We start from the raw sequence: 25,466 nt of genomic DNA on the forward strand, positions 1-25,466 counted from the left end.
CACTGTATGGAGGGCTGGTTAGGAGAGGGGGGATTAGCCCCCAGCCCCCATCCGCCCACCCCCCACTTCTCACCCGCCTGATGCCCCCCCTCCCGCCCCTGGACCTTTTCCCCATCCAACCACCCCTTCTTCCTGACCGCCCCCAGAACTTCTGTCCCTGACTGCCCCCCACCGCCCTATCTCCTTCCTGACTCCCCCCCCGGGACACCAACCACTCCTTCTCCCTGTACCCTGACTGCTCCCGGAACCTCTGCCCCTGACTGCCCCCCGCCACCCCATCCAACGCCCCCTCCTTCCTGACTGCCCCCCAGGACTCCTGCCCCCATTCAACCCCCCTGTTCCCCGCCTTATGACGGCCCTGACCCTATCCACACCCCCCACCCCCGACCACCCTCCGAACTCCCCTGCCCTCTATCCAATCCCCCTGCTCCCTGCCCCCTTACCGCACTGCCTGGAGCACCGGTGGCTGGCGGTGCTACAGCCGCGCTGCCTGGCTGGAGCCAACTATGCACCGTGCAGCACAGGGCACCGGGTCAGGGCGAGCTCTGCAGCTGCGCTGCCCCAGGAGCTCGCGGCCCCGCCGCCCAGAGCATTGCGCTGGCGGTGCAGGGAGCTGAGGCTGCGGTGGAAGGGGAACAGCGGGGGAAGGGATGGGGGTGAGCCTCCCGGGCCAGGAGCTCAGGGGCTGGGCAGGAGGGTCCCGTGGGCTGGACGTGGCCCGCGGGCAGTAGTTTGCCCGCCTCTGATCTAGACCATGATCAAGTCATCTCTTTGTTTTCAGTAAGATCAATAGATAGATTAATGCATCTGAATATAACTCACCTATTCATACAATCATTATGAGGGTCTTTTGTAAAATGACTTTGATGATTTGAAATAATTGATCAGGGTTGTCCAGCCAGCCGTTTTGCAGCAGTCTGTCCTTTGCTAGGCTAAAGCTATTCAGGAACATCACATTGCTCGCTTCACTTCCTCCCATCTTCTGATTCAGCCTACCAGAATTCTATTCACTGACTCCAGGCAGGTAATGGTTCAAGGATGAGGAATATATTGTTAGCATCCATCAACCAGTACTCCTGAATTAGCATCCATCAGCCAGTACTCCTGAATTTTGTTGGTGTCTGAAGTCTGTGACACTAGTTGTGCAAAAGCAGGTTTTGGAGTAGCAGCCGTGTTAGTCTGTACGCATCCGATGAATGAGCTGTAGCTCACGAAAGCTTATGCTCAAATAAATTGGTTAGTCTCTAAGGTGCCACTAGTACTCCTTTTCTTTAAGCAAAAGCAGGATACCCAGTGCTTTCGGATAAATGCCTTTTTATCATTTTAGAGATCCAGATAAATATATAAATCATTGTCAATCACGTGTGAGTAGATGCTTTACCTGGAGTACTGTTGTGATTTATATTATGGTAATACTTATAAATCAGGGTCCCATTGCTAGGTGCTGAACAAACTTGTAGTAAAAAGATATGCCTTATCCCAAAGCCCCTACAATCTAGATGGCTGGTATATTTTCAGGGCAGTTTTTCTGGGCTGATATAATTCTTTTCCCGTATTTGTTTTTATTTAGCCGACAATGTCAACCTGCTTTTCCATCGGTGCCGGTACAGCAGCACAGTCCAATGTCCTCCCAGGCCTCCTCCATTACTGGCCCACTGCACTCAGCAACCTTGCCACAGCTCCCATCAACTGTAACTGCCCAGCCTTCACCTGCGACTGCACCAAGCCAGCAGCTCACGCCTGATGCATATGCCATTGTGGAGCGAGCACAGCAAATGGTGGAGATGCTGTCGGAGGAGAATCATGTTCTGCGGCAGGAGCTGGAGGGGTACTACGAGAAGGCAGACAAACTTCAGAAGGTACGTGAAATGTTCTCACAGGGTATAAAAGAGGCAAGCACCCATTATAGTGTGTCTAAAGTGTGTCTATTACCCTCCTAGGCACGGGCAGTGATCTAAGTAATCCTTCCTAACATGAGGCACGCAAACTGCCTGACACAGCCTGTGGTTCCTATCGTTGCCATGTGGGCCCTCTGTAAGTCCTTGCCAGTCATTGGATGGACTGTGATTCCAATACAGTAGGCTGTGCAGACTCCTTTGCCATGAAGATGTTACTCAGAAGGCGTGCTGTTTTTTCTTTTCTTGGGAGCATCTACTTCTTCAACTTTTTTATGCCTGCCTTAGGGAAACTTCCTTCAGTAGGCTCCCTTCTGGAGTGCAGTGTCTGAATACATGGCATTTTCAAGCTAGCACCTTTGTAGAGGTGTAGCGTAATCAGCAACATTTTGTACATACCTGAATATGTTTAGTGATCGCAACAAAATCTGTCCTGTGTGGTCTTGCGCATTTTAATAGATTTGCATTAGTCCTTCTTTTATCATAAGAAACAAACACACCAGTACTGTGGGTTGACTGATGTTTGGGACTTTGATAATAAATCTTTTCTGAGGAGTTGTTTTTAAATTTAATAATAAAAAAAAGCAACACTTCAGAGCCCAGTTTTAAAACATGGGCACCAAAAGTTAGGTGCCTAAATCCATTTTTAAGGCCTCTACATAGGTGACCTGATTTTCAGAGTTGCTTCCTTTGACCTCATTACATACCCAATCTAATGGGACCCACACTGTGTAAAATAATTATTTAAAGATTCTGTTCATATTTCCGTCACTGTGCCTATTTGTCTAGCTAACTGTATAAAGCAACAATAGAAGAAAATGGAGAAAAAGAAAATCGAGCAAGAAGATGATACTTAAAAAAAGAAACCCACTGCCAAAGAGTGGGCACTGCTGTCTGTCTCCTGTCCAAGCTAACAGTGGATTGCTTAACTCAGTGCTAGAACTCTTAGGGTTTGTTTTTAGAAAGTGGAGTCTGTACATGTTAGGGCATAAACAATGATGTACCTACCTTGTGTTCAAGCCCAGGATGGCCTATAGGTTGCCGTGACTTCACTGCTGTTTTAACCTGAGTATTCTAATGTGGATTAGCAAACCCAAGTTAAGAACACACCTTTTTTTGCAGTATAGACATACCCTAAGTATAGGAAATACTGCAAATATAATCGTAACGTTACCTACGTGCAAAGGAAAATGCTGTGAAGATTTTACACCGCTGCACAATCAACAGGACTTTTATATATCCACTTTGAACTTCATGGGCCAGATTTTTAGAGAGTTGAGGCCAGAGGTCCAACCCCATACTGAATTTTGTGTAAAGAGTTGTAAAGGTTTTAATGGTGTCCTCTGTATGGCCTTCCTGGACAAAAAATGTTCTTTGAATAGGTTGGATTCCAGATGTTGGTTTTACAAAGGCTGCTTTCTTTTATAAAATATATTTGAGTGTGATGCACAAAAATGTATTAATTGAAGAATCTTACCACTTTATACTGGTTAGTAATTGCATTCTATTTCTCTTTTTGGTGCTCTGGAAGTTTGTGGCATTAGGCCTTGACACAGGAAAGCACATGCTTCAGTCCCATGGAACTAATTATGTGCTTAAAGTTAAACACATATATAAGTGCTTTCCTGAATAGGGACGCTTCCCTGAATCAAGGCCTTCATTGGTCAGTCATTTAAAAGGGCTCCATTTTCTTACCTGCTTTGATGTGATGGACATCCGAGAGTGCTAAAGGAGTTGGCAGATGTGATTGCAGAGCCATTGGCCATTATCTTTGAAAATTCATGGCGATCAGGGGAGGTCCCGGACGACTGGAAGATGGCTAATGTAGTTCCCATCTTTAAAAAAAGGGAAGAAGGAGGATCCGGAGAACTACAGGCCAGTCAGCCTCACCTCAGTCCCTGGAAAAATCTTGGAGCAGATCCTCAAGGAATCAATTCTGAAGCACTTAGAGGAGAGGAAAGTGATCAGAATCAGTCAGCATGGATTCACCAAGGGCAAGTCATGCCTGACTAATCTAATTGCCTTCTATGACGAGATAACTGGCTCTGTGGATGAGGGGAAAGCAGTGGATGTGTTATTCCTTGACTTGAGCAAAGCTTTTGACACAGTCTCCCACAGTATTCTTGCCAGCAAGTTAAAGAAGTATGGGTTGGATGAATGGACTATAAGGTGGATAGAAAGCTGGCTAGATTGCTGGGCTCAATGGGTAGTGATCAATGGCTCCATGTCTAGTTGGCAGCCGGTATCAAGCGGAGTGCCCCAAGGGTCGGTCCTGGGGCCGGTTTTGTTCAATATCTTCGTTAATGATGAGGATGATGTGGATTGCACTGTCAGCAAGTTTGCAGATGACACTAAACTGGGAGGAGAGGTAGATATACTGGAGGGTAGGGATAGGATACAGAGGGATCTAGACAAATCAGAGGATTGGGCTAAAAGAAATCTGATGAGGTTCAACAAGGACAAGTGCAGAGTCCTGCACTTAGGATGGAAGAATCCCATGCACCGCTACAGACGAGGGACTGAATGGTTAGGCAGCAGTTCTGCAGAAAAGGACCTGGGGTTACAGCGGACGAGAAGCTGGATATGAGTCAACAGTGTGCCCTTGTTGCCAAGAAGACCAATGGCATTTTGGGATGTATAAGTAGGGGCATTGCCAGCAGATGGAGGGACGTGATCATTCCCCTCTATTTGACATTGGTGAGGCCGCATCTGGAGTACTGTGTCCAGTTTTGGGCCCCACACTACAAGAAGGATGTGGAAAAATTGGAAAGAGTCCAGCGGAGGGCAACAAAAATGATTAGGGGACTGGAACACATGACTTATGAGGAGAGGCTGAGGGAACTGGGATTATTTAGTTTGCGGAAGAGAAGAATGAGGGAGGATTTGATAGCTGCTTTCAACTACCTGAAAGGGGGTTCCAAAGAGGATGGATCGAGACTGTTCTCAGTGGTAGCAGATGACAGAACAAGGAGTAATGGTCTCAAGTTGCAGTGGGGGAGGTTTAGGTTGGATATTAGGAAAAACTTTTTCACTAGGAGGGTGCTAAAGCACTGGAATGCGTTACCTAGGAAGGTGGTGGAATCTCCTTCCTTTGAAGTTTTTAGGTCAGACTTGACAAAGCCCTGGCTGGGATGATTTAGTTGGGGATTGGTCCTGCTTTGAGCAGGGGGTTGGACTAGATGACTTCCTGAGGTCCCTTCCCACCCTGATATTCTGTGATTCTATGACAGACAAAGAAGGGTCAAGTCCTTCTCTCTGAGGCTCCTGAGGTTCCTGTTGGACTTTAGTGGGAATTGTGAGTGTTCAGAACCTCTAAAAATAAAGCCACTCATTTGGGTGCCTAACTTAGGCACCTAAATCTGAATTTTTTTGCCTTAATTTCTATGTCTTTGTTTCCTCACCTGTCAAATAATAATTATGTTTACCAGTTTCACCTCAGTGTTGTGTGATTAGTTAAATAATGCATTTTGGACTTGGAAATTGCTCAGTGTTATTGAAAAAAGGCTGTATGTAATTTTTTCTAAGCAAAATGTGTCACTGCGAAATAATTATAATCATAATTAATAATAACAATATCTAGCTTTGATCATGCTTTTCATCGGTTGATCTCAAAGCTCTTCACAATCCTCCGTGTATTTGTCCTCACAAGACCCCTGCGAGGTAGGGATGTGTCATTATCCCCATTCTACAGATGGGGAACTGAAGCACAGAGAGGCTAAGTGGCTTGCCCAAGGTCACACTGGAAGTCTGTGGTGGAGCAGGGAAAAAATGTTTGCAATATGAGGGACAATCTTTCCTCCACTGACATTCAGAACAGAACAGAATAAAAATACTGGGGACTGTGAAAAGCAGACTGTGTTCCTGATGTGTATAGCACAGCTAGTAGTTTGTATGAACAGATTGTCCCTACGTGCTGTCAAATTCTAGACCATGTTTGAATAGACATTTTGCAATGAGTTACAAGGTGGTGATTAATCCTGGCATTGTTTGAAACATTGTCTCATTCTGACATCTAAAAGAGCTGTTATCTTTTTGATATTTCATTTTTAGCTCATTTGTTCATTGCTTTCTTTTTTTCTTTCTTTCTTTGTTGTTGTTGATACTACCTCTTTGAAGCTTAATGATCAGGTTGGCATGGTTTCAACCAACGTCTCATCATGTAGGTTGTTGGAGTGGGTTGGCATCAGAAGCCATCTGGGGATAGAAAGGATTGGGGATGGGGTGGGAGTTGAAAAGGAAATTGCAGAGCTGCTGAGAAACATGAGAATGATTTACTGGTGTTCCCCTTGTCCCCCTTTATCACTTTAAACAAAAGTAGCTTTGATGGTAGCTCTCCTTTTATCCTGCAGCAAGCCTGCCTCTGGTCGTAGCTGCTGGACCATGTGGAGGGACTTGTGTGGTGGAGTGTGTTTTGGGGGGGAAAAAGATATCTAAAGAGTTAAAGGGCATTGAACAAGGCTTCACTTATATGACTTAACAATACTGATCTGCACTAATAAGCTGTTAAACTGCCTGGCTGTGTTAGTAAATTAATTTACTTGCAACAGGAACTTTATGTAACAGGTGGCTTTTAGGCAGGAAAGACTAACATGGGAGAATGGTTGTGGGGATAAAGCATTAGCCCTGGGAATCTGGAGAGGTAGGTTCTCTTTCCACCTCTGCCACAGACTTCCTGTGTAATCTTGGGTAAGTCACTTCATCTCCTGGTGCCTCATCTGGAAAATGGAGATAGCCAGTATAACATGAGATCCCAAAGTGATGAGGTGTCTAAGGGGGAGGGGAGTTATGTGATCCAGGGAAATGTTGAAAAGGAGCAGGGAGGTGATATTACCTCTGTATATGGCATTGCTGTGACCACTAGTGGAATGCTATGTCCAGTTCTGGTGTCTGTACTTTAAAAAGGATGTTGAATAATTAGAGAGGGTTCAGAAAATAGACACAGGAATGATTTGAGGTCTGGAAAACCTGCCTTCCTGTGAGAGACTTGGAGAAGCTCAATCTGTTTAGCTTGGTAAATAGAAGGCTAAGAGGTGGCTTCAACATGGTCTATAAGTACTTACCCGAGGAGAAAATTTCTGGTAGTAGAGGCTCATTAATCTGGCAACAAAGACATAACAAGATCCAGTGGCTGGGAGCCGAAGCTAGATACATTCAAACTAGAAATAAGTGCTGATTTTTACACTAATGTAATTAACCAAGGTGTGCTGGACTCTTCATCACTTGAAGTCTTTACATTAAGAAAGGATGTCTGTCTAAAAGATCTGCTCTAGTCCAGCCAGAAACGATGGCATGGCTCAGGAGCTGCTGAGTGAAGTTCTATGGCTTGTGTTATGGCAGAAGTCAGGCTAGATGATCATAATGGGCCCTTCTAGCTTTGAAATCTATGCCTACTTTGTAAGGCACTATGATATCTTCAGAGGGAAGGCACTGTTGGGGTGTTATGTATTATTATAGAGTAAAAACCAGCTAATTGAAGCATTGGTTTGATTCTGCAAAACTTGCAAGAACAGGCTTTCTCTTGAGATTTCTAGTAATTGTCATCCCAAGCAAAACAGCTTTTTTTGTTAAATTTTGGTCCAAATTTTGGCTACAGAAGATGAGAAAAAAAGTTGTCCAGATGTTTTTGAACCGCAGTAAAGATTCGGGTTGAATTTTGGACAAAGATTCTCTGGGGTGTTTTATTTTATCCAAGCATATTTGCCCGTTGCCAGTTGGAAAGTAAACGATTGCTGATAAGTTCTCCAGTCGTAGTGCAGGAAAGAGTGAAAAATAAACTCTCTTCCTGTACAAGGTGGTTTTCTTACAGCAACAAAGTAATGTGGCAAGGTTTATTCGAGTTATTTTGAGTATGCGGTCTCTTGTGCTCAAAGTGCGACTGTTATTTTGGTGTGTCTCAGTTGTGCTAAAGAGAAAGGCCACCTTTTAAAGATGTTATTAGCTGAACAGTAATTCTGCTTCCTGGAGTTCTTGCTTTTTAAAAACAAAATAAAAAGGACACTAATTTGTGGTAGCACTAAGACAGTGTTTAAGATCATACTGTGCTGTTCACTGCCACATTACAAGAAGCCCATTGGATTCTCTGTGTTGTGCAGAATTGGGGGTCACTTGGGAAGCAGTGGACGTTAGGTAGCTTTGTTAATGACCTTTTAAAAATTTTGAGTAGAGATGAGCAGTGAGTGCATGGTAATTGTTAAATGACCACGTAAGCTAGATATTTGATGAGTTTGGAGACTGATCCAAAGCCCTTGAAGACAATAGGAGATTTTCCATTGATTTCATTAGGCTTTGGATCAGGTCCAGGTTAGTTTCCATTAACATCAGGTCTAAATAAACTGAAATCAAAAGTAAGTCGAAATGGCTGAGTTTCTCCTAGCTCGTTCTACATCCCAACCCTGCAAAGTCACACATCACAGGACTCAGGGGGGTTCTAAACAATCACAAACCTTTTGGGGAATCTGGATGCAAGTTCGAGTTTGTGACAAAATGCAAAGCCTGGCCAGTTTCACTAGTTTCGAATTCCACTGCAAACATTTTGTACAGCTCCAATACAAACATTACTGTAGCTGGGCCTCTTCTTTGCCGTTGCTGCAGCATCAAGTCCAAGCAGCATCAGAGAGTGCCCTAAACCCTAGAGTTTTCATGCCAGATGGGCTCTATTATAAGGAAAGATGGGCTCAGACCCAAATTGCCAACCCCAAGTGTCCAAAAATCCTGAATCAGGCCCTGAATATGTTGAGATTGGCTAAAATCTCATGAGATTGTAACCAGTGATGAATTTGGGTTCTTTTAATTTGCCTCCCGATTTTTGAGCCATTAGGGGTCTTGTTTTCCTGCTTTTCTCCACAACCATGAGGTCTATAAATATAGAGCCAGATACTCAGTTGGTGTAAATCAGCATAGCGCCATTTACTTCGCTGGAGCTATGACAGTTTGCACCAGCTGAGGTTCGGTCCTTATTTATAATTTTTTTTTTTCAAATGAAAACTGAGATTCTATCATAATCCCAGCACTCCAGTAGCTGGTTTTCATGAGATTCAGCGACACTGCATACCAGACCTTGCTTTTGACTCCCCTCTAGCACCCTTGGACCAGGTAGGGATCTGAGTACACAGTTTAAGCCTATCTCTGTAATGGCTTGAATACCAAATCTGTCCTGGCTTGAATGCACAAAAGGAGTTAAATACCTAAAATCCTGTTTTAGACCCCTAAATCCCACGTTTTGGGACACTGCAATGTACTAAACTCCTGCTGAATCCTGCAGGCACCTAAACTCATTCAGCGCCTAAGTTTTGGCAGCAGAAATTGCCAAGGCACCTAGGTCTTTGCCTCTGAGCTAGTGCATACTGCCTCCCTGTCTGGGTGCCCTCACCACCAGGGTATAGAGTCATTCTTATGCTTGTGCTCTCTTTCTGGCACAAATAATGAGAGAGAGACAGAGACCTATATCCCAGGGTCCAGTCCCCCTGCTCCAATGACTCTAATTATTTAGCCACAGGGCAACAGCTTCCACTGGAGAGACTAAGGCCTGGTCTACACTACGAGTTTATGCTGGATTTAGCAGTGTTAAATCGAATTAACCCTGCACCCATCCACACAACGAAGCCATTTTTTTCGACATAGAGGGCTCTTAAAACCGATTTCTGTACTCCTCCCCAACGAGGGGATTAGCGCTGAAATCGACATCGCCGTTTCGAATTAGGGTTAGTGTGGATGCAATTTGAAGGTATTGGCCTACGGGAGCTATCCCACAGTGCACCATTGTGACCGCTCTGGACAGCACTCTGAACTCGGATGCACTGGCCAGGTGTACAGGAAAAGCCCCGGGAACTTTTGAATCTCATTTCCTGTTTGGCCAGGCAAGCTCATCAGCACAGGTCACCATACAGTCCCAGAATCGAAAAAGGGCTCCAGCATGGACCGAACAGGAGGTACTGGTTCTGATCGCTGTATGGGGAGAGGAATGTATGCTATCAGAACTACGTTCCAAAAGACGAAATGCCAAAACATTTCAAAAAATCTCCGAGGCCATGAGAGACAGAGGCTACATCAGGGATGCAACACAGTGCCGCATGAAACTTAAGGAGCTCAGACAAGCGTACCAGAAAACCAAAGAATCAAACGGACGCTCCGGGACAGAGCCCCAGACATGTCACTTCTACGCTGAGCTGCTTGCAATTCTAGCAGGGGCTGCCACCACTACCCCACCCCTGTCCGTGGACTCCGATGATGGGGTACTCTCCGCCATGCCTGAGGATTTTGCGGTTGGGGAAGATGAGGAGGAGGAGGACGAGCTTGAGGAAAGCACACAGCACACTGTTCTCCCTGACAGCCAGGATCTTTTTATCACCCTGACTGAAATACCCTCCGAACCCAACCAAGTCGGAGAAGGGACCTCTGGTGAGTGTACCTTTTTAAATATAATACATGTTATAAAAGCGAGCGTTTTTTAATGATTAAGTAGCCCTGAGGACTTGGGATGCATTCGTGGCCAGTACTGCTACTGGAAAAGTCTGTTAACGTGTCTGGGGATGGAGCGGAAATCCTCCAGGGACATCTCCATGAAGCTCTCCTGGAGGTATTCTAAAAGCCTTTGCAGAAGGTTTCTGGGGAGAGCAGCCTTATTCCATCCTCCAAGGTAGGACACTTTAGCACACCATGCTAGCAGCAAGTAATCTGGTATCATTGCATGACGAAGCCTGGTAGCGTATGGTCCCGGTGTTTGCTGGCATTCAAGCAACATCCGTTCTTTATCTCTCTATGTTATCCTCAGGAGAGTAATATCGTTCATGGTAACCTGGTTGAAATAGGGAATTTAATTAAGGGGACATTCAGAGGTGGCCGTTCCTACTGGGCTGTTTGCTTGTGGCTGAAAAGAAATCCTCCCCGCAGTTAGCCATGCAGTGGGGAGGGGGGAGGGAGGGCATTGGCACGGAGCTGTTCGCGTTTGGCTAGTAGGGATCTTCCCTGATACCAGCCACGCGATGTGGGGAGGGGTAAAGCGATCATCCCAGAGAATTGGATGTGTGTGTGGGGTTCAGTTTGGTTTCTGCTGCTGCACGTTAACAGGAAAACCGCAGCACTAAATGGCCAACTCAACGTGCTTTGCTTGGTATGGGAGAGGAGGGCGCTGCTGTTATGAAGGTTGCAGAAGCCGAAAGACTGTGGCTTACCATGGCTGCATGCAAGCCGAATTCTGTTGCCCGGCCCTGCGTGTGTGATCTCTAACACCAAAGCCACAGGCACTCAATATAAGATGCAAAATGCGACCTTGTACCAAAATCACATGTGCTACGTAATGTGAATAATGTTGTTCGCTGTGAAAGAGTATAGTCATTGTTCTGTAAAATGTATCTTTTAAAATACTTCACTCCCTTTTTTTCCTCCAGCAGCTGCAAGCCTCCCTCCTCCGTCCCAAAGGCTATCTCAGATAAGGCGGCGAAAAAAACGCACGCGCGATGAAATGTTCTCTGAGCTCATGCAGTCATCCGGCACTGACAGAGCTCAGCAGAATGTGTGGAGGGACACAATAGCAGAGTACAGGAAAGTGGCCGATGAACATGAGGAGAGGTGGCGGCAGGAAGATCAGAGGAGGCATGAGGCAATGCTGGGGCTACTGCGGGATCAAACAGACGTGCTCTGGCATCTGGTGGAGGTTCATGAATGGCAGCAGGATCACAGACTGCCGCTGCAGCCCCTGTTTAACTGCCCTCCCTCCTCTCCAAGTTCCATTGCGTCCTCACCCAGACGCCCAAGAACGTGGGGTGGGAGGCTCCGGGCACCCAACCACTCCACCCCAGTAGACAGCCCAAGCAACAGAAAGCTGTCATTCAAGAAGTTTTAAAGTGGCCTTTTCCTTCCCTCCTCCCACACCCCACCCGGGCTACCTTGTGAGTTATCTCCCTATTTTTATAATCAGTTAATAAAGAATACATGTTTTTTAAACGATAGTGACTTTATTTCCTTTGCAAGCAAGCTGTGATCGAAGGGGGGAGGGCGGCTGGCTTACAGGGAATTTAGAGGCAGCCAAGGGGGTGGGTTTTCATCAAGGAGAAACAAACAGAAGTGTCACACAGTACCCTGGCCAGTCATGAAACTGCTTTCAAAGCTTCTCTCATGCGCAGCGCTTCCTGTTGTGCTCTTCTAACCGCCCTGGTGTCTGGCTGCACATATTCAGCAGCCAGGACATTTGCATCAACTTCCCACCCTGCCATAAACGTCTCCCCCTTACTCTCAGAGAGATTATGGAGCACACAGCAAGCAGCAATAACAATGGGAATATTGGTTTCGCTGAGGTCTGAGCGAGTCAGTAAACTGCGCCAGCGACCCTTTAAACGTCCAAAAGCACACACTACCACCATTCTGCACTCGCTCAGCCTATAGTTGAACAGCTCCTTACTACTGTCCAGGGTGCCTGTGTACGGCTTTATGAGCCAGGGCATTAAGGGGTAGGCTGGGTCCCCAAGGATAACTATAAGCATTTCAACATCCCCAACAGTTATTTTCTGGTCTGGGAAGTAAATCCCTTCCTGCAGCTGTTTAAACAGACCAGAGTTCCTGAAGATGCGAGCGTCATGAACCTTTCCCGGCCATCCCACGTTGATGTTGGTGAAACATCCCTTGTGATCCACCAGTGCTTGCAGCACCATTGAAAAGGTAGAAAGGACAGAAAAGGTGTGGGAGTTGCAGTGTATGTAAGAGAGCAATATGACTGCTCAGAGCTCAAGTATGAAACTGCAGAAAAACCTGAGAGTCTCTGGATTAAGTTTAGAAGTGTGAGCAACAAGGGTGATGTCATGGTGGGAGTCTGCTATAGACCGCCGGACCAGGGGGATGAGGTGGACGAGGCTTTCTTCCGGCAACTCACAGAAGTTACTAGATCACACGCCCTGGTTCTCATGGGAGACTTCAATCACCCTGATATCTGCTGAGGGAGCAATACAGCGGTGCACAGACAATCCAGAAGTTTTTGGAAAATGTAGGGGACAATTTCCTGGTGCAAGTGCTGGAGGAACCAACTAGGGGCAGAGCTCTTCTTGACCTGCTGCTCACAAACTGGGAAGAATTAGTAGGGGAAGCAAAAGTGGATGGGAACCTGGGAGGCAGTGACCATGAGATGGTTGAGTTCAGGATCCTGACACAAGGAAGAAAGGAAAGCAGCAGAATACGGACCCTGGACTTCAGAACAGCAGACTTTGACACTCTCAGGGAACTGATGGGCAAGATCCCCTGGGAGAATAACATGAGGGGGAAAGGAGTCCAGGAGAGCTGGCTGTATTTTCAAGAATCCTTATTGAGGTTACAGGGACAAACCATCCCGATGTGTAGAAAGAATAGTAAATATGGCAGGCGACCAGCTTGGCTTAACAGTGAAATCCTTGCTGATCTTAATACAAAAAAGAAGCTTACAAGAAGTGGAAGACTGCACAAATGACCAGGGATGAATATAAAAATATTGCTCGGGCATGCAGGAATGAAATCAGGAAGGCCAAATCACACCTGAAGTTGCAGCTAGCAAGAGATGTTAAGAGTAACAAGAAGGGTTTCTTCAGGTATGTTAGCAACAAGAAGAAAGTCAAGGAAAGTGTGGGCCCCTTACTGAATGAGGAAGGCAACCTAGTGACAGAGGATGTGGAAAAAGCTAATGTACTCAATTTTTTTTTTGCCTGTGTTTTCACGAACAAGGTCAGCTCTCAGACTGCTGCACTGGGCAGCACAGCATGGGGAGGAGGTGACCAGCCCTCTGCGGAGAAAGAAGTGGTTCGAGAATATTTAGAAAAGCTGGACGTCCACAAGTCCATGGGGCCAGATGTGTTACATCTGAGAGTGCTAAAGGAGTTGGCGGATGTGATTGCAGAGCCATTGGCCATTATCTTTGAAAACTCATGGCGATCGGGGGAAGTCCCGGACGACTGGAAAAAGGCTAATGTAGTGCCCATCTTTAAAAAAGGGAAGAAGGAGGATCCTGGGAACTACAGGCCAGTCAGCCTCACCTCAGTCCCTGGAAAAATCATGGAGCAGATCCTCAAGGAATCAATTCTGAAGCACTTAGAGGAGAGGAAAGTGATCAGAAACAGTCAGCATGGATTCACCAAGGGCAAGTCATGCCTGACTAATCTAATTGCCTTCTATGACGAGATAACTGGCTCTGTGGATGAAGGGAAAGCAGTGGACGCGTTGTTCCTTGACTTTAGCAAAGCTTTTGACATGGTCTCCCACAGTATTCTTGCCAGCAAGTTAAAGAAGTATGGGCTGGATGAATGGACTATAAGGTGGATAGAAAGCTGGCTAGATTGTCGGGTTCAACGGGTAGTGATCAATGGCTCCATGTCTAGTTGGCAGCCGGTATCAAGTGGAGTGCCCCAAGGGTCAGTCCTGGGGCCGGTTTTGTTCAATATCTTCATAAATGATCTGGAGGATGGTGTGGATTGCACCCTCAGCAAGTTTGACACTAAACTGGGAGGAGAGGTAGATTCGCTGGAGGGTAGGGGTAGGATACAGAGGGACTTAGACAAATTGGAGGACTGGGCCAAAAGAAATCTGATGAGGTTCAACAAGGACAATGTTTTTGCCCCATCAGGCAGTGGGATTTCTACCCAGATTTCAAATGGGCGGCGGAGACTGCGGGAACTGTGGGATAGCTACCCACAGTGCAATGTTCCGGAAGTCGATGGTTGCCTCAGTACTGTGGACGCACTCCGCCGACTAAATGCACTTAGAGCATTTGTGTGGGGACACACACAATCGACTGTATAAAAACGCTTTCTACAAAACCAACTTCTATAAATTGGACCTAATTTCATAGTGTAGACATGGCCTGAGGAAGCCCCACATTCAGAATATCCCATATCCCAATGGTTAGAGCACTCACCTAAGAGATGGTAGTTCCCTGTTCAAATCCCCTTTCTCCTTCAGGTGGAGGTGGGCTTTAGCCAAGAGTCTCCCACATCCTAGGGGAGTACCCTAACCACTCTCCTCCTCCTTACTAACAACATAGGTGCTGCTGCCAAGAGAGGATTTACAGTTCAGAATCCCAAACAGAGCTACGTGCCTCCCTATAGCCTGGATTTAGGCACCTACCTCTGAGACTTGGTGGGATTTAGCACAACCCATCTCATTGGCATCTTCCATTGGCTAGCTTAGGCTGCTCCCCACATAGTGTGCTGGCTTTTGTGAGTTGCAGTCCAAGGTTCCTGTCTCTCCCCGTTTATTGTAGAGGAGCTTGGACGCCTACCTCAGGCTTTGTGAATCTGTTCAGTGTCACCATGCCAAATTCCTTTTGTGCATTCAGGTCTCTGCAATTTGCTTAAGTTTGGATTGTAATCTAGATTTCAACAGTCCAAATGCAAGCGTGTTCAAATCCTGGCTTTTGCTTCAGTCCATTAAAGCAGAAGTTCCCAACCTTTATCTAAGATGACGCACCATTTTGTCTTTTTTTGCAACCTATCATTATATATACGCACCCTCTGCCCCAGGACCAAAACCCTAATCCTGGCCTGGTGCAGAGGGGCAGCCCTGGGCGCGGGAGGGTCGGGGGATGGAGTGTGAACCCAACCCCACTCACCTTACAGCAGCAGCTCCTGTGCCCTCGGGGCCAAACCTGAGTGGCACTGCAAGTCCGTGTCCCAGGCTGCAATGTCTGGAACAGGGATCCAGCCCCAGCCCCGCTGGGCAGGAGCTTGTGTGTGGGTTGAGTGTGGGGTGGACTCATTCTCCACCCCCCGCCTCCTCACCCACCTAGGCCCTCCCCTCGGCACCAGAACAGGAGAAGTATATGCTTGCCTAGGCCAGTACCTAGTAATGGATTAATCGGCTCTGGACATGGCAAACCATCTAGAGCTCTCCAGTGACCTACTGGTGTTCGGAAAACAGTGTGTTAGAGAGATAAGGGGCCAGATTCACTTACACCAGTATAAATCAGGAGTAACTCAGCCCATTCTAATGTGCATATTTCCTCAGCACCCCCTGAGGACAGCTTTCAAGTGGAGGCCTCTGTAGCTGAAGAAAGAGGATCAAATGTCTATGTTACATAACAGTCGTCTGTCCACCCCGCCCCCACCCCCCCTTGAGTTTGCTTGGAAGCATTTATCTGACATTGACCTGTGCTATTGTAGCAGAATATTTTTGAGGTGGGTGGGAAGTTGATTGCTCAGTGCAATAGGGATGTTTAAAAAGCGCAGGTATCAGTTTGTTATCTGTCTAAAAGAATTCTTATTATAGAATCATATGCTTGTTTGAAACTTGGAACGTGCATCACCCCGGCACACAAAACCCCCTGGGAAATGCTCCAAGCAAGTGTCAGAATGACATACATTCCTGCCCTGCTTTAATGGGAGGTCTCTCTCCTTTCAGTTTGAAATAGAAATTCAGAGGATTTCAGAAGCGTATGAGGGCCTGGTCAAGACCACCACTAAGAGAGAATCTCTGGACAAGGCTATGAGAAACAAGCTTGAAGGAGAAATTAGGAGACTTCACGATTTCAACAGGGATCTCCGTGGTATGTTGAGTTTTTTACACATTTTTTCACTCTAAGTGACATGCTGTATCGTTCCTCAATTATCAAGCTCCTAATTGCCAGCCTCAGGCTTTAGACAAACCGATTTTCATGTGTTTTAGATAAACTGCTTTAGAAATCAAGTTCAGTTTGTTGGTAAAGGATAAAAATGCTCTGATTTTCCAAGTTACAAACAAGTTCCCCAGCAAACTACATGAGACAACTTTAAGCATTGGATTTTTGTTCTAATTCTTAAAACACCAGTTTAACCTGAAGACCAAAATTATAAACTCTGCAGTAAACCTCTAAAGGTTATTCTTCCCAGTCTGCAAATCTAATCTATAATGAGCTCAACAGCAAGGTATGTAATATAATGTAATATATAATATAAAATATAAGTCTCAAATAGGACTGTCGATTAATCGCAGTTAACTCACATGATTAACTCAAACAATTAATCACAATTTAAAAAATTTATCACGATTAATCACAGTTTTAATTGCACTGTTAAACAATAGACTACAATTGAAATTTATTAAATATTTTTGAACGTTTTTCTACATTTTCAAATATATTGATTTCAACTACAACATAGAATACAAAGTGTACAATGCCCACTTTATATTATTATTTTTATTACAAATATATTTGCACTGTAAAAATGATAAGCAAAAGAAATAGTATTTTTCAATTCACCTCATACAAGTACCATAATGCAATCTCTTTATCATGAAAGTGCAACTTACAGGTATAGACTTTTTTCGTTACATAGCTGCACTCAAAAACAAAACAATGTAAAACTTTAGCGCCTACAAATTCACAGTTGTCCTTCTTGTTCACCAATCGCTAAGACAAACAAGTTTGTTTACATTTACAGGAGATAAAGCTGCTGGCTTCTTATTTACAATGTCACCTGAAATTGAGAACAGGTGTTTGCATGGCACTTTTGTAGCCAGCATTGTAAGATATTTACATGCCAGATACGCTAAATATTTGTATGCTCCTTCATGCTTCGGCCACCATTCCAGAAGACATGCTTCATGCTGATGACGCTCGTTAAAAAAGTAATGTGTTAATTAAATTTGTGACTGAACTCCTCGAGGGAGAATAGTATGTCTCCTGCTCTGTTTTACCCGCATTCTGCCATGTATTTCATATTATAGCAGTCTTGGATGATGACCTAGCACATGTTGTTCGTTTTAAGAACTCTTTCACTGCAGATTTGACAAAATGCAAAGAAGGTACCGATGTGAGTTTTCTAAAGATAGCTACAGCAGTGGACCCACGGTTTAAGAATCTGAAGTGCCTTCCAAAATCTGAGAGGGATGAGGTGTGGAACATGCTTTCAGAAGTCTTAAGTAGCAACACTCCAATGCAGAAACTACAGAACCCGAACCACCAAAAAAAAGAAAATCAGCCTTCTACTGGTGGCATCTGACTCAGATGATGAAAGTGAACATGCGTCGGTCTGCTCTGCTTTGGATCGTTATCGAGCAGAACCCTTCATCAGCATGGAGGCATGTCCTCTGGAATGGTGGTAGAAGCATGAAGGGACATATGAATCTTTAGAGCATCTGGCGTGTAAATATCTTGCAATGCCAGCTACAACAGTGCCATGCGAACCCCTGTTCTCACTTTCAGGTGACATTGTAAACAAGAAGCGGGCAGCATTATCTCCCATAAATGTAAACAAACTTGTTTGTCTGAGTGACTGGTTGAACAAGTAGGACGGAGTGGAGTTGTAGGCGCTAAAGTTTTACATTGTTTTATTTTTGAATGCAGGATTTTTTGTACATAATTCTACATTTTAAGTTCAACTTTCATGATAAAAAGATTGCACTACCGTACTTGTATGAGGTGAATTGAAAAATACTATTTGTTTTGTTTTTTACAGTGCAAATATTTGTAATCAAAAATAAATATAAAGTGAGCACTGTACACTTGGTATTCTGTGTTGTAATTGAAATCAATATATTTGAAAATGTAGAAAACACCAAAAAATATTTAAACAAATGGTATTCTGTTATTGTTTAACAGTGTGATTAATTGCACGATTAATTGAGATTTATTTTTTAATCACTTGACAGCCCTAGTCTCAAATGCATTACGAACATTCAAAAGCCAAATTTTCAAAGAGCTTCCCATTGAATAGGCAACATTTGTAGACACCCTTTTTGCAAGTGCAAATGGATGTGCACATTGTTTAACTGTGTGCCTAACTATCCACTGAGTGTGCACAGATTCCTCTTTGTGCACTTGTCCAATGGAGGCCCTTTAAAAATTGAGTCATGATTTTACTCAGCACAGCTGGAGGCTGGTCACCATTTTACAGATGGAGAAATGGAAGTGAAGAGGCAATAAGGCTAGAGCCAATGGACAATGGGGTGCAGGGAGGTAGAATGAGTAGTGGCTGAGTGGTGGAGGAGGGTATCACATGTCTCTCTCTGTAGGGGAATCGTAGTTCAAAGCAGCACTGTTGCTCCTCTGGTACTAGCTGCTGGTCAGGAGTGAGGCTGTCCCCTTTGTGATGTGCAGCACTACCACCCACAGCAGGCTTGCCCTTGCACTTGCAGGGTGAGCTTCACCCGTGTACAGAGGGCTGGCAAAATGCTTAGGCATCATTTCATTGCCCTGTCATCCTCCAGGTAGTTCTTAATTGGGACAAAAGCATAGGCCTTGTGCTGTCCCTCAGACTGGAGCTGAATTTCATCTGGAGACCACCACAAGCAGCTACATTAGAGTACTTCGTACCGTGATCCACAGTGCTGCAGGCATTCAGGTCTCCTATTTCCTGTACTGTTAGTTTCAGGCTTTCATCTCCTGAAGCTCGACAAATTCAAACAGGAAATAAGGGGCACTCTTTAACATTGAGGGCAATTAACCATTGGGAACACATTACCCAGGGATATAGTGGATTCTTCTTCACTTGACAGCTTTAAATTAAGTCTTGCTCAAAGAGATGCTCTTGCTCAGTGTTTCTCAATGACAGGTCCGTTGACCGGCGCCAGTCCCTGAGATCTCCCTGACACAGTTTAGGAAGGCAACAAACTGGTCCCAGGTGTCAAAAAGGTTGAGAAACATTGCTCTAGCTCAACCACAAGTCACTGGGCTTGGGACAGGAATCACTGGGTGAAACTCTGTGGCCTGTGTTATGCAGGCAGTCCAACTTGATGATCTAATGTTGCTTCTGGTTTTCAAATCTATGAAGGCCTGAACTCTGCCAACCAGTAAACATCTTCTTAGCAACCAGAAACTAAAAGATTAATCTTCTGAAGGAGTCCAGGGCTCATCCCTCACTGTTTGATATATACCTCAGCCTCTTTCATTTTTATATCTCCCTTTTGAGCTTCTATTTATACCATGCTGCTGGCATGCGTTTTCTTGGTTGTTGGCCTATAATTTTATATACATGTATTTATACTTAAAGTATTTCCTGTTTATGTGCAGACCGACTGGAGACTGCCAATAGGCAGCTAGCCAGCAGAGAATTTGATGGGCATGAAGATAAGGCAACAGAGGGCTTTTATGCCTCTCAGAGTGAGTACTGCATTCATCTCTTCTGAAGATATGGTTTTTAACTGGAGTGGAGGAGGGAGCTTAGTCATCATTTTTTATTGCCTTTGTGGTTAGGTTTTACTTAGCTAGTTCGTTGTGTAACGTTATTGCAGCTACCAGACTAGGTTCTGTTGCCTGTTGTTTCTCTGTGCACCAGAGCCATGCAACAGGAGTGAACGGTACACACAAATTAGCTCATTTTGATTAAATATTTACTTTAAAATGTTGCTTGCAGGGGTAGTCCCAGAACACACACATCTCAGAGAAGCCAAATTCTTCTCTCAGCTGGGATAGGTTCAGAGTAACCTCCACTGACTTCATTGGAATGACTCAGGATAGACACTAATGTGAATGAGAGCAGAATTTGGCCCCTTCTTTGAAGAAGGGAACTGGAGGGACAGCAGTCATACACTTCTTGTGACATCCCAGGCATTTCCCCACAGGTTCAGGCTTCTTTATTGGCGGGATGCTGTGCTGTTCCAAACAGAACAAAACCAAATGAGAAATTTCCCACAAAAAAAAAATTATGGAAAAAAAATAGTTTTGGGTCAATCAAAAAGTTTTGTTTCGATAAAATCACAACATTTCATTCTGATTTTGACCTTTTAAAAATTAATCTAAAAATAACTAATTTTCTTTAAAAAAATAGCCATATTGAAATGGAAAATGAAAACATTCCATTCTGAATATTTTGAAATGGGACATTTTGATGTTATCAAAATATTTTGTTTCTTTTATTTCTGAACAAAATTTTGTCAAAATCTACCTATTTTCTGAAATGTTTCTATTTCTACAAAACCAGAGTGTTTTGTCAAAACTCCATTTTGATGAAAAATTTCCAACCAGCTGTATCAAAGGAGCTTCAATGGGAGCTCAGGGTGTTGAAAACCTCCCTGGTGTTATGCAGCACCTTGTCGGATTTGATCCAGTTGAAGCAAATGTCCTGAATGTGACTTAATCTTCATTTTCTGGTGTGTGTTGATGGTTTCCTTGAATGACAGCATGTGACTATATAGCACTGACTGCATAATAATGTACGCAGGAGGCGAGATTTCAGGTTGCACAGACAGCCTTAATTTAGTCAGTGGATGATTCACTTTGCAACTGTAGCTTTCTTCTAGCATTGTTTTTTTAATATGGAATTTCCTACATTTTAAAAAAAGGAGAAATAGGGAAACAAAGAAATTCTACCATGTGCTACTATTTGCTAGCAACACTAGAATGTGCTGCATTGCACAGCTTGTGCAATCTGTGAGTCAGGAGCCTCATTCCATGCCCACCTGTCTATAATGTATTGACTTTTTCTTTCTTGTACAGTGCTTAATAAATACTAAATAGTTCTAGAGGTTTCAGAAGTGTTCTTCTACAAGTAGATGCAGCCATGTATTCCACATAAGTGTGTGTGCTCCCAGTGCATCGGAGCCTGAGAATTTTGCCTCATAGTACCCGTAGCACTCACGCTTCGAGGTTGTAGCCCCTCCCCTGGTTATATAAGGTATAGTTTGCTCTCACTGCCTGGGGCTGGAGTCGGAGCTCTGTGTGGTTTTCACCTCACAATCTCTTCTCAGTTACTGAGAGTTTTTTCTCTTTGTAGTTATACAGTTAAACCCTACTTAGTGTTAGTGTTAGTTAGCAAGTTAGTGTCGTTAGTGTAGTTAGTTGCCTTGGGTGATGCCCTCCCAAGGTTCAAACGCTGCCTGTCGTGTTCAAGGGCGATCCCCTTCAGTGATCCCCACATGAGGTGCTTGCTCTGTGTGGGCAAGGGTCACGCCAAGGAGTGGTGTTAGATTTGTTAATCGTTCACAGAAAGGACTCAAGTGAATAGAGACCTTCGTCTGAAGCAGCACCTCATCGAGCAGGCCATGAGGCCTGTTTCAGCACAGAGGCCCGAGTTGGATCGGCGGTCGCTCTCAGATTCAGTGAGTGACGCTGCTCTGTGTTGCAGGGCTGGCATCTCTCCCAAGAGATGAAGAAGCTGTTCAGCCTCCTGGAGTGCGCCAAGGAAAAGGTCTCATAAAACCAATTGGGACCACTCCAGGTCTCGTGGAGACTCTTCTTCTTCGTTTAAGAGGAGTATGGACTGGTGTCGTGCTACTGCCTGCACGCGGGACGGAGCAGACCCTTCAAACTGCTCCCCAGTACCGCGTAGAGGCATAGGGGAGCACATAGCAGTGACTAGGATTACTAACTTTGGTTGGACATATTCCTGGAGGTTTCAGCAGATGACATAATCTTTAATTAAAGATTAATCTTTAATCCTTGGAGGCTCCAGGACAATCCTGGAGGGTTGGCACCTCTACCGGTGACTCTAGTTCCAGCTCTGGAACGTCCGTGGCGTCTGGTACCAATGACAGTGATGCCAGCACTGGGTGTTTACACACTGACAGTATACCAGGCAGCTGCAGATCTACTCTGCCTATCAGTTCTGGGCTTCCCACTCATCCAGGACTTCACTGGGGTTATGGCATCCACGACCTTGTTGGCACCGTCTGGGCTTGTCTCAGTATCTTGGGGTCCGTGGACAACACAGCCTGATTTCCACCTGCCACAGACTGCAGAATTGAGGCCAGTGCGGGGCCTGGCACTGAGAACCTCCTCTGCACTGGTGCACTCCTTGGCACCGACATTGTCTTGACAGCAGATCCTGTCTTCCATCTCAGCACCATCTGCTGCATCAGTTCTAGAGCTGCTGATGTTAGTACCAACACTGCTCCTGGCCCCGGATGTAACTGTGATGTATTTGGTGTCGGCTGCGCCAATTCCATCAGCAGCACTAATACTTCTTTCCTACTAGGTAGCAGGTGAATCAGATCATCTCCTTACATCATCAGGGCCAGCTCCATCACTGTCCCCGGAGACCCAGGGCGCCTCAGGATTCAGGTTGAGATCTTTCTTCTGCTCTCCCTCACCTGATTGATGCCGAGAAGAGCACTGGTACCAAGACAGAGGCCCCGACCCAGCGTCTCCTGGCCACCAGTGCCCTACCCGTACTCCTAGTGACCTCCTTGGAATCTGTGGGATGGTCCTCAGTGTCAAAAGTCACATTCCTCACCCTGTTCCAGAGCAAGACCCGATAGGGGTACGTCGGCGGCGGTGGTGTTCCATTGTGAGTTCAGACATCGGTTGAGCTTCCCTTCTCAGAGTTGTCCCGTCCAGATCTGACAGTTCAGGGCAGGACCCATCTCTAGTGGAACTGCTGCTTCATCATCATCCCTTGATGAATTGAGGGTACCAGGCTCCTCTTCTCTATCAGTGCCTGAGGACTTCAAGGCCAACCAGGACCTTCTGCGGGGTGTGGCTGCTACCTTGGGCATCCAGGCAGCGTTCCTGCAGGAGAATACTCACAAACTACTGGATATTCTTCAGCCATCTTCCGTGGGAGGGTAGCCTATTGACCTATTAATGATGTATTACGGAGTCTGCAAACATTCTTTGGAGTACTCCGGCTTCAGTTCCACCTGCAGCGAAGCATTCAGAGAAACACTATTTTGTACCTATGCAGGGTTTTGAGGGCTTCCATTCCCTAATTCCCTGGTTGGGACTGCAGCAAATGATGGGGCTTGGCAGGGCAGGTGTAAGTCTGCGCCCAAAGACAAGGAATCCAAGAGGATGGACTTAATGGGTAAAAAAATCTATACCTCCTCTTCCCTGCAAATGTGTATTGCAAACCAGCAGCCATTGCTATCCAAGTACAATTTTATTAATTGGACAGCTATGTCTAAATTTGTACACCAGTTACCTGGAGCCTCCAGGGACGAATTTTGAGCGTTGGGAGCTGATTTCTATTTGGTGGCCAAGACATCCTTGCAGTCAGCTTTGGACATGGCAGGTACCTCGGCCAGAGTTGTGGCCTCAGCAGTAACCATGAGAAGGGCGTCATGGCTGCAAAGTTCAGGCATTGCTCCAGATGTGTTGCAGACTATTGAGGATGTGCCTTACAAAGGTCGAGTGCTTTTTCCGGAAAAGACTGCTGAAACCTTGCTCTCGTTTAAAGACTCAAGAACCAGCCTATGCTCTCTTGGGATATATACTCAGGCAGCATGGAGATGTCGTTTTGACAGTGAGTGGCAGCATCAACTGTACCACTTGCAACACGCCTTTGGGCAATCCTTCCACCCCCAAGGCAACAAGACTACCCCAGAGAGGGTCATAGATCCCAGAGGCAGAGGCCGTCAGGTCTGGGGTTTGGCCAGCTGACTCTATCCTCTCACAGCATCTACCAAATGCCTGTTTTAATTTGTATGTTCAGGGCAGTGATCCAGTCATGATCACTATATCCCCATCCCCCCTGTTTGGGGACAGGCTGTCTCATTTTCATAATGTTTGGGGCTCGATTACCACTGACAGCTGGGTCCTAAGCACCATCAGATCAGGTTATGCCATCCAGTTCTTTTCCATCCCTCCTTTCCACCTTCCTACCCCATCTCTCTTCAGGGAGCCCACTCACTTGACATTGCTCCTTGAGCAGGTTCAGTCTCTACTAGCTTTGAGAGCTGTAGAGGAAGTCCCTGTACAGCACCAGGGCCCAGGGTTTTATTCACAGTACTTTCTGGTTCCCAAAACCAAAGGAGGGGTGAGACTGATTCTTGATCTCTGCAACCTCAACAAATATATCAGATATGTGAGATTCTGGATGGTCACCCTATCAGCTATCCTCCCTGCGTTAAATCAGAACAACTCTGGACCGTCAGGGTGCTTATTTTCACATGACAGTTCTTCCGAGCCACAGACGGTTTCTCCAGTTTGTTGTGGCACACCGACATTATCAGTATACCATACTCCCTCTAGTCTGGCCTCTTCTCCCCCAGTTTTTACCAAATGGATGGGTGTAGTGACAGTATAACACAGGAAAGGGGGAAATTCATATCTTCCCGTAACTACATGATTGGTTACTGAAGGGCAAGTCCAGGGAAGAAGTTCTCTCGCATGTACACTCCACACTTCGCTGACTTGATCGTCTGGATCTCACTTGCAACAGAGACAAGTCAACATTGGTCCCCACTCAAAAAATTGAGTTCATTGGGGCCTTAATAGGTTCTACAAGTTTGAGAGCACTTCTGCCAACAGATTGTTTTCAGGCGATTTGTCATCTGTATTTGGAGCTGCACTTTCAGCCTTTAACTACAGCTCGAGAGTGCCTAAAGCTGTTGGGTCACATGGCTGCTTGCCAAGTTGCATCTTCGCCCTCTCCAAATGTGGCTGCAGACAATTTTGTCATCCAACCCATCACCCCTTAGACAGATTGATTTGGCTCCCTCTGCTCCTTATGGAGGTGGACTGTTGAGGGCAATATAGGCTGTTCCCTTCACTTGGTCTCACCAGCCAGGACTGTTGTCACTGATGCCTCCTTGATAGGCTGGGGAGCACATCTGGAGTCGCTGAGAGTTCAGGGCCTGTAGTCAGAACGAGAAGCTACATTTCATGTCAGCATTCCGGAACTTCAGTCCATTTACAACACATATCACGCCCTTTGAGATTGCATCGTGGCTCAGTAGTTCACATTCTTACAGACAACACCACCGTGA

The 25,466-nt window shown here is 45.5% G+C and overlaps 1 protein-coding gene across 1 annotated transcript in view; it reads left to right on the forward strand.

The window, feature by feature from the left end:
* Positions 1 to 25,466, forward strand: part of AMOTL1 (angiomotin like 1) — a 121,756-nt gene that overhangs the window by 61,166 nt on the left and 35,124 nt on the right. Inside the window, exons 4-6 of the mRNA XM_077805515.1 lie at positions 1,571 to 1,859; positions 16,245 to 16,389; positions 19,834 to 19,923. Coding sequence (XP_077661641.1) covers positions 1,571 to 1,859; positions 16,245 to 16,389; positions 19,834 to 19,923 — 524 coding nt within the window. The remainder of the gene's footprint in view (positions 1 to 1,570; positions 1,860 to 16,244; positions 16,390 to 19,833; positions 19,924 to 25,466) is intronic.

The sequence above is a fragment of the Eretmochelys imbricata genome, chromosome 1 (assembly GCF_965152235.1).
Source record: "Eretmochelys imbricata isolate rEreImb1 chromosome 1, rEreImb1.hap1, whole genome shotgun sequence".
NCBI lineage: Eukaryota > Metazoa > Chordata > Testudines > Cheloniidae > Eretmochelys > Eretmochelys imbricata.